Source organism: Mizuhopecten yessoensis, unplaced genomic scaffold (genome assembly GCF_002113885.1).
Source record: "Mizuhopecten yessoensis strain PY_sf001 unplaced genomic scaffold, ASM211388v2 scaffold10181, whole genome shotgun sequence".
Lineage (NCBI taxonomy): Eukaryota > Metazoa > Mollusca > Bivalvia > Pectinida > Pectinidae > Mizuhopecten > Mizuhopecten yessoensis.
Genome location: NW_018408419.1, coordinates 27,059 through 37,541, shown reverse-complemented (window position 1 = coordinate 37,541; position 10,483 = coordinate 27,059). Strand labels below are relative to the sequence as shown.

The following is a 10,483-nucleotide window of genomic DNA, read 5'->3' as shown; positions in this document are numbered from 1 at the left end:
ACACATTCTGTGGGAATATAAGTAACACAAAACCAGTTAATATCATCATCATGTACACTAAATATAACGCCATTCTGTGGGAATATAAGTAACACAAAACCCGTTACTGTCATCATCGTGTACACTAAATATAACACATTATGTGGGAATATAAGTAACACAAAACCAGTTAATATCATCATCATATGCACTAAATATTACATATTCTGTGGGAAAAACAGTAACATAGAACAAGTTAATGTCATCATGTACACTAAATATTACCCATTCTGTGAGAATATAAGTACAGGTAACACTTGACCAGTTAATATCATCATCATGTACACTAAATATTACACATTCTGTGGAAATATAAAAAAAAAATTAACCAGTTAATATCATCATGGTGTATACTAAATATTACATATTCTGTAATGCGAAGAATCTGTAATCTATGATATTGAGGTTTTAGGGGGTATCCTACTTTTTGTAAAGTATGCAAGTCCTGAAATTCAACAGAACTTTGAACGAATGGAAAAACCTATTCAAAACACTGTCAAACAATGAATAAAGTCTTACTACACTGTAGTTTGTCACCAAAGGCAATAGGAATATGGAAAATAAAAATGAAACAAAGAACAAAAGTATGCAAACGTATTTTAATTACATCAAGGTTCTATGTTATGTTGTTTATATTGCAGTTTTTCACATTGTAGTGGTCAAGAGAGTAAATCAGTCCAAATATAACCCTTACTTAGAACTGAGACATTAGCTTAAAGATACATAGTACTAATTGCTATATGGATCATTAGTAGAAAGATCACAACCTCATTGTACGCACCTATCCGAAAATGAGGCGTCATAATATTGGACAGCCTACACTACGTTGTACTACAAGGGGCACAATTAAGACTTTCCGATAGTGAATTTTCCCTTTCTTGATAGTACCATCCTCGAAGACTATGGACACGTTTTATAGTCGCCATCATGGGCGATTTCTTTTTGTGTTAAGAAGTTAAATGATTTTTTAGTATGCTCATTAGTGCGTTTTGTGTTTTTGCTGTTAATACCCAAATTCGTGATGTTGGGATGTAACATTTATTGGATTTGACCTAGATTTACATGTTTGTTGGGTATCGCTGATGAAGCAGAAGACTCCTTCCGAACCACCCACCTTGTCTTATTCTCCTTGTGCTTTTGCAGTGGTCTACATTCAAGTATTGCCTTTGTTCATTTATTGCCGTAGTTGAATTCCCGACTTCACAACATCTATTATGAATTCAATTTACAAACCCGTCCGTATTAAAACAATAAAGTAGATTTAAGTGAGTAAGTTGTCATAATCAAATGCAACCTCGGCACTACAGGACAAATGTAGAATTTAATACTTCAGACTTCAAATGTACCATCCTTCTTAAATGTGGTGAAAGTTTTTTAGGAACAAATGGTAAACTACATATATTCCACATAAGGGCTGCTACGTTTACAATGTACCGGTGTCCCAAGGCTACCATACGAGAGTTTGGAGAGCATTACAATGACGCTGTCTCTACCGCAGTGACAAGTACTTATCGCTTGTATTACAGTTATGAGACATCATTTTGCGCTTCTGCTTGTACCGTACAGGTAGCTTAAGCAGCAAATATAGCACTGGTGTGAAGTACTCTCACACTTTGTCTATGGGTACGTCCTACAGTTCTTAACTCTTTGTAGACAGTCTGGATGCCAACTAAGTATTTTTTAGGGGGATCGCTTTTGTAAGGTGATTTTACACTTCGAACCATTAAAGGTTTTGCTAAGTTAGAGGCTGATTTTGATTTGTTCTTTATTTTATATTTTACTTTAATACTCATTCATTTCGCATTCATTGAGAAGTGAATTTACTAACTGACAGTTCTATCAGGACGAGAAAGTGTTCCCTGAGTTAGAGATCTACCAGGAAGAGAAAGCGTTCCCTGAGTTGGAGAACAGCCAGGAAGAGAAATCGTTCTCCGAGTTGGAGATCTACCTAGAAGAGAAAGCATTCCGTCCTAAGTTTGAGATCAACAAGGAAGAGAAAGCGAAATATATCAGGATGAGAAAATGTTCGCCTGGGTAGAAGATCTACCAGGAAGAGAAAGAGTTCCCTGAGTTATATGTGCATATGTTATATGACGTCTCCAATCAATTAAAAAATGGAGAATTGTCGGTTATTAATTATTTAAAGCAAATTGACCTTCTGTAAGCTGAATTGTTGAGAAGATTGGATGCCTTGAAATTTGGCACGAAAATAAACATCAAAATAGGTCAGATCCTCAAAGTGGACATTTAGATTAACCATGAGTATGGTACCACCACCTGCTGGTTGTCCATGGGTAGACCACCTGTCACAATGGAAGTCGTGTGCTCTAAGTGTGAAAAGATGTCATCTTGGTTTGAAATCAGATTTTTCACACTAGGATCTTTAAAAGAAAGCAATCCCAATATCACTTCTGCCATATTGATTATTTTGGACGATTTCAAAGCATGTTGGTTTTAAGCTCAGCTAGTACAGGAGAATAACCATAAGGAATAAGTAATGTATGATTTACTGTCATATTTCGTGAGAGTTTTTTTGTGAAAATTCAAGAAAATGAAATATTCGGTGAATTCTTGTTTCTTGAGTCAATGTTGAATAAAGCTTAAAACAGTAGCCTGTGTGTTGTGTGTGGCTGAGAATGTGTGTGACCGGCGGCAATAACATTAAATATTTACTTCCACAGACAACGCGGGGCTACCAAATTAGTACTATCTCTTTGATCGCTGCCTGTTTCAGAGGTCAGGTGGATCGGAGGGGGTATTGATACTCAGCCAGAATTAAGTGCTGACCTGCAGAAACAAGTATGTGTCAAATAATTTACAGCAAACACCCGACTAACAGAAAAACCATGTAAATATATCGAAAACCGGACGATTCCCTTCTCTTGTAAATCTTATGAAATACGTATAATACCAAGAGTCAATCTGAGGCTACACTGTATTCACAATTTGTGAAAAAAATCTGTAATTAGTATTGGTGGATACGTGCGGAAGTTTCCACAGAGTAAAATTGTAAAGTAATGGGTGCATGGTTAGAAGATAAGGATATGTAATGTCAAAGTCCAAAAATATAGTATATTGTGTAAATGCATTATGTATAGGGCTGTATAAGGTCTTTTATAATACAACTGTAAGATCACACATAGTAGTATAGACACATTTTTTTCCACCTTCCCTTCTGGTGGGGTCATACTTATGCTCTTCCTACTACCTTACTGGTGGGGTCATATTTATGTGCTTCCTACTTCCTTACTGTTGGGGTCATATTTATGTGCTTCCTACTTCCTTACTGTTGGGGTCATATTTATGTGCTTCCTACTACCTTACTGGTGGGGTCATATTTATGTGCTTCCTACTTCCTTACTGGTGGGGTCATATTTATGTGCCTCCTGCTTCCTTACTGTTGGGGTCATATTTATGTGCTTCCTACTACCTTACTGGTGGGGTCATACTTATGTGCCTCCTGCTTCCTTACTGTTGGGGTCATATTTATGTGCTTCCTACTTCCTTACTAGTGGGGTCATATTTATGTTCCCTACTTCCTTACTGGTGGGGTCATATTTATGTGCTTTCTACTCCCTTACTGGTGGGGTCATATTTATGTGTTTCCTACTTCCTTACTGGTGGGGTCATACTTATGTGCTTCCTACTTCCTTACTGGTGGGGTCATACTTATGTGCCTCCTGCTTCCTTACTGTTGGGGTCATATTTATGTGCTTCCTACTTCCTTATTGGTGGGGTCATATTTATGTGCTTCCTACTTCCTTACTGATGGGGTCATACTTATTTGCTTCCTACTTCGTAACTGGTTGGGTCATATTTATGTGTTTCCTACTTCCTTACTGGTGGGGTCATATTTATGTTTCCTACTTCCTTACTGGTGGGGTCATACTTATGTGCTTCCTACTTTCTTACTGGTGGGGTCATACTTATGTGCTTCCTACTTCCTTACTGGTGGGGTCATACTTATATGCTTCCTACTTCCTTACTGGTGGGGTCATAATTATTTGGAGGTTGGGTATTTGTGATATTGACTCTGTGTTACTATTTTAAGAAAAAGCAGGTTCTCATTTTAACAACACTTGAATTATAACGCCATAACGCTTTCTGCAAAGAGTAGAACCTATGTACGTTTCTTTTGACTATTTATGACATTCCATCGTAATTAATTTTAAAAAAAATCATAAATTCACATTTGAAACATTATAAATATTTCAGAGCTAATTTTGTAAAGATGTCTGGTAAAGAAGGAGATAATGAACATGTAATTAGATATAGATTCACTCAGGCTAAAATGTCATACAATTGGTACTGTATATGGCTGGTATGTAGGAAAATATCACATCACATGATATAATAAATATGCAAGACCACACACTTGTGTTTTTCTAACGAATCAGAAAGCACGAGTTTAGTGCTCGGACGAATATATTCACGAGTGCGCGGAGTGTGTGGTCTTGCTTTTATCACATACCTTCCGTATTTGGTAGAGATCGATACAAAGGTTTTATATACTGTAATATTTTTTGCAAATACCGGGAATTTTTCAGTTTGCCACGACAAGGTGATTCCCATAAAAAGTAGTTTCGGCTAGTAGGTTAATAAAACATTCCTTATTGCACATGTGCAATACAGAACGTTGTATTTCATGGTCTGAAAATTGCTTGTGTGTACTATAACAAGATTCAACAGGTATTTGATAAGATAGTTTATTACATTTTCCCAGTGAAATATCAGATTCTATCAACTTCATAAAACTGATATCTTTCACACTGTGACAAATATCAAAAGTAATATTTTCACAGTGTGAAAATATCACTCTTTGGTATTGACCAATCAGAACGGTATATTCTATTCGCTGCGTTCGAAGGCAACGATTTTTTTTGTCCAGATTCAAAATGTGCGATGGTAGAATAAGTGGTTGTTATGGTAAATGTTTGGTATGCACACTTATTTACATAAATATACAATTAATAACATTTTAATATGAAATAGGCACTGCCTATAAGCGAGCGCACATAGTTCAGTAACCGTTGTGATGATAGTAAAGATTTCGCGCGCCTGCGGCGCCCCGGCTAAAAACCTTTAAGGTAACAAAACGGACAGAATCCCTCCATAGGATATACGTGCGCTGAATATTCTTCCATGAAAATAGAATTAATGGTAGTTTAAAAAAAATTGTGTTTTAATTAAGAAAACCTCTCAGATATTCCATGTGGGCATTTTTATTGTTTCTAATTTACTTTTATTTTAACATCCTTGTCAATATATCACCTGATCCATTTAGGTCAAAATTTTCTCAAAAGAAAAGAAAGAAATATGATCTACTGTGCATAGAAAATATGTATTAACAAGGCAATACATAGACCCCCATGGCCATCGGTATGAATTTCTATACACAAACAGTACATTTATGTCAGGAAACATATAGGTCACAGTGAGGTCATAGTGACCTACTTCACTACACCATCCCAAGATGACCTTGTTCACCAAATATGGTTACTCCAAGTGAAATAGCATAGAAGATATGCCCCGTACAAATAATTTCAAAAGTAAAGGTGAAAGGTCAAGTCAATCGTCACAGTGATCTAAATCTTGCACTCTGCACTCCTCCATCCCAAAATATCCATGGACATCAAATCTGGTTACTTCATGTGAAATAGTAGAGAAGATATGCCCCTGACCAACTTTTTTTCAAAAGTAAAGGTCAAAGGTCAAAGCATAGGACACAGTTAGGTCAAAGTGACCTTTTTCTTGCACTCTTCATTCCACATTACAAATATGTCCATGTACCATATAATTGGTTATTCCAGGTGAAATAATAAAGAAGATATGCTCCAGCCCAACTTTTTCAAAAGTTAAGGTCAAATGTGAAATCATATAGGACACAGTGAGGTCAAAGTGACCTTCTTGCACTCTTCACTCTGCCATCCAAAGATGTCCTTGTACACCAAATCTGGTTACTCCAGGTGAAATAGTATAGAAGATATGTCCCTGACAAACTTTCTTCGAGAACCCTTCGGGGACTGAAAACATAATAAAACAATGTACTTTTTTTCAGTTCATGAACATCTACATGTTTGCCTAAGTTGCCAAGCCCAATGCCCCAGGCTTGTAAAAAATGTCAATGTTTACTTTTTTTCGAAACAACCTTCAAACTATAGTTCACTAATTACTATGTTGTATATCTCAGCAATGTATGACCCCTTGAATGGGCTAGCATGATTGTATTCCTGGGTGGTAACAGGCCTGGGGAAAACTTTGGTAGTTGTCTATGGATTGCCAGTAGGCGTTATTCATTATAAGACACTAATTATAACCATTTCAATGTTATAAGGTCACCATGCTGGAGTGACAGGACCCTAGGAGCAAGCATAATTAGTACGAGTGTGTTAATCTTTTCATAACCTGCAAAGAGCATGGTGATTTCTAAGTACACACAGACAAACAATACAGAACTGATGATGTTACAACATCTCTCATTTACAAGCTTTACATGGTCTGTAGGTGACATGCAAAAGCAATAAAATTAGCTCAAAGATGATTCTAAATCAGTATTAAGGAGTTATGAAAGATGATTGAAGAAGCAATGGCTGCAATCTCTATTCCCTTTGAATAACTAAATGATAAAGCAATTTAATCATTTACATTTTAATGTAAGAAAGCATTATATCGTGAACATATTTTGAACCTAAAACATAATACCAATTAAACATATATTTCAAAAATGTCAAAGACGATGAAGCACCCTCCTTAGGATCACTTTATCAGGTGAATAATAACCAATGTTAGCTTAAAAGCCTAGCATGTATATCCTTTTCATTATGTGTTGCCTTGTGCATATGTATGCGTACAAATTCACAATAAAAGACAAACATTTAAATCATAACTCACATTTATGACAAAATAAATCAATATTTAATTCCAAAATGCTCGTCTAAACTACATGCACATGACACAAGTATCAACATTTTAATTAAAAAACCTATATTTTTACCATTTTTTTTACAGAATTTGTTAACACTCGCTCCGCTCGGCCATCATAAAATATTGATACTCAACGTTTTTAGATATAACCTTGAATAATACCGCAAACTTAAAAAATATTCTACGCCTCACTCGATCTGTTTGACAAAGGATATAATGTCCGATACATTCTTGCTGTCTACGCTCGGCAGTGCTTGAAATAGTTAAGTATTACATCTTCAGAAAGAAATAATTTCGCCTCGTTTTTATTTCCTCCCTAAAATAGATTAATTTTACTTGTCATAACAAGACACAAATTTGTAATATACAATATTTTATTAATGCAAACTTCTAGACAAAGCTTTTTAACACCCTTTTTTCTGTGACTGGTATTGGCGATATTTCAAGCTTATTTAATCATTACAATTTTTTATGATGAATTCTGCAACTTTCTGTAAACTTAGGCAGGTGTGAAGATTTGATTGTATCTAAAGTTTAATTATATCTCAACATTTTGCTCCACGTAATTCGGGTTCAGCATTGAGTGACCATTAAACAATTGTATCTTTTGCAAATGATTTGTTAACATTTCATTCTCATAGCTTGAAAAAAATTCATGTGTTTATAATATTTGTGCACCAATTTTAGCTCAATTTTGTACAAATTAAAGGATATTAACCAAATTTGTTCTAGAGCATCTTTGGACAAAGGGGACTCAAGTTTGCATAAACAGAAGGTGTTGATGGTTTTTTTTTATACTTTTGACAAACAGTTGGCAATATGAAATTCTACAAACCTTCTTTCATTAGTGCCCTATAGTAATCACAGTGTCTATCTGTCTGTCTATCTGTCTGTCTGTCTGTCTTTCAGCACATTTGTTTCCGGAGATTATCTCGGGTCTCCAAAAGGCTGAACTTTCTAAAACTTCACATAGTGATACACTGTGATACATATAGATGTGCCAAGGACCAGGAGTGTCACAATTTTATCAGGTCAAAGTCGGGGTCGCTGTTACTAAAAATGAAAAGTGGGGCTATACTGTCAAAAACATATTACATGACCCTCAAAAGGCCAGATTTTGGTAAACATTTTGTTATGACATAATGAAGCAAAGTTGGTCATAACCAACGAGAAGTCAACTTACCAATGGTCAAGGTAATCTGGTCAAAGGTTAATCATAAGGCCAAACTATGTTTATCTGAACAAAGTTCGTCAGAGTTAATATGGGATCTGCGTATGCAATTAGTAATGATGTCCATCGGTCTAGCTGTCCTCTGTCCGTCTGTTTGTCTGTTACCACTTGGAGATTGTCTCAGGAATCAGAAGTTCAAACTGAAATTGCACATGGTTATACATTGTAATACAGATATGCTATAGTTTTTTGTTCTAATCCTAATGTCAATGCAAGGAATTATACTAAAATAGAAAAGGCTATGGCCGTGTTTACACAATGGACACCAGCTAATTTTTCAGATAAAATACCAAAAAAACATGAATTTCTCTTTAGTGTTTTACTTTACCTAATAATGCAATTACTTTTAAGGTTTCAAAGCTTTGAAATCACAAGATGCATAAATTACTGATTACATATTTCTCTAACGTAGAGTCTTTTCTAGAAAAAATAGATAGAGGTACCACATCTGAGTTTGAGTTACTAGTTGATGAATAGACAACAATGTTGCGTAGCAAGATTTATCTTCACTGTTGTGTTATTGTTCTATATTAGTATATATAAAGTGATTTAGTACTCTTGCATTAGGGAAGAATGTTGAATGATACTTTGTTTTTCCCTCATAAATGTTTCACTCGAGCTTGGTCCTTGTGAGTTGTGTTTCCCTACAAGGCCACAAAATGTGTAATATGTGTGAGGGGTTATAATGTGGTTAGGTTGTTTGTCCATGCATCTATCTGGGTGTAAACAAAATGAATATGAATAAGAACATGAACTGGTACCTCCTCCTAAAACACTGCACCAATTTTAATCATACTTGATACACATAATACTTAAAGTAAGAGTGTGTTACTAGAGTATGCAAAATGGATGAAGTTATGCCCCTTTAAATGCATTGTTTGCACTACTAAAGAACAGATACTTGACCAATTTCAATGATACTTGGTACATATAATACTTGCATTGATCATGAGAGGACATGAGTATTCGAGAATATAGAACAGAGAACTTTAGCTCCCAAATTTATGGAGTTATGTCCCTTTGTTGATATACATTGATTGAGCTACTCATTCTAAAACAATGTACTGATTTGATTGATCCTCTTACACAGAACCCTTACAGCAAAATATAGCAATTTTAGTACACCTCTCCTATATTTCCCCACCCAAAACCATGGAGAGACAGTGATGATGCATGGGTATCGGGACTAAGTGTTTGGATCAAATCATGGAACGGTTAAGACCTCAACTCTTTAACCATTTCCTTGCTGACTTGACATTAAAGGACGAATACACTCATGCTTTTATGATAGCCTGCTGGTTATGCTGATCCCTTAGGATTTAGTCTCTTGGTCATTGCTTTTGCATGGAAATCGTAGAGAGCCAATCATTTATGTAATTGCTGGTCATGAAGATATGGATACATTTAGTCTACAGCAAGTACTTTCAGGGTTCAGCCCCGCCCCTTAGGCCTTAGCACAGGTTTATAACATTGAAATACATGCATTTGATATCCCTGCAACCATACAACCAAACATGTGTGCTAGCATGGCATAAAGAAACAAACACAATCACGAGTGCACCCTTGAGTCTAGCCCCATTATTTAATATATGTATTTGCCTAGAATGGCTATAAATGAAAACGTTTTATCAGGATTGCTTTAATATCACAGTCATCTTATTTTTGTTTACAAAAACATATGGAAAGGCAATAAAGGAAATCAGTTATTTCGGACAAACTCCGAATGATCACCGCAATGTTAGCACACATTAGTGATGACCAAATATGCAAAAAGCTGATGAGCAATCCTAAATGCGGACGTTCTGTAATTCTTTAAACGCCTGCTTTGTTAAGGCTAAAACTGGCCAGACAAATGATCACTGTGGCATTTGTTTACAAAACATAAGTGCAATTAACGCCCTCATTAAATACAGTTACAATTAAACTGACTTGAAGCAAATCGCACCATGGTGGGAAGGGGGACGGGGGAGTCATGTTGTGACACAGACACAAACTGACAAAGTAGTCTACACATACTTACTTATGTATTTCAGGCAGCTCATCAGCATTGTCGCTGATAAACAAAGAAACTCTTCGTCTGACCGGTTCTCCCTTGCACTATAGTGACTAGACTTGCACAGGTCTAGCGTTCGTGAAGCCGACGGTTGTTTTCTTGTTGAAAGAGTGTCAAACACATATTAAAATTGGTAAAACTTTGAGTCATACATGAAACTTGTCTGTGATTAGGTCAAAGCTGGTAAAGTTCATTCCAAACTATTGTTGATTATTTGATATCGGATATATCCTCTC

At 35.8% G+C, this 10,483-nt stretch overlaps 1 protein-coding gene across 1 annotated transcript in view; it reads right to left on the bottom strand.

Annotated features, from left to right (window-relative positions):
* LOC110459664 (cell wall integrity and stress response component 2-like) overlaps positions 1 to 10,268 on the bottom strand; it is a 99,842-nt gene extending 89,574 nt beyond the window's left edge. Inside the window, exon 1 of the mRNA XM_021512024.1 lies at positions 10,215 to 10,268. Coding sequence (XP_021367699.1) covers positions 10,215 to 10,242 — 28 coding nt within the window. The 5' untranslated portion in view covers positions 10,243 to 10,268. The remainder of the gene's footprint in view (positions 1 to 10,214) is intronic.
* Between the last annotated feature and the right edge of the window lie 215 nt (positions 10,269 to 10,483).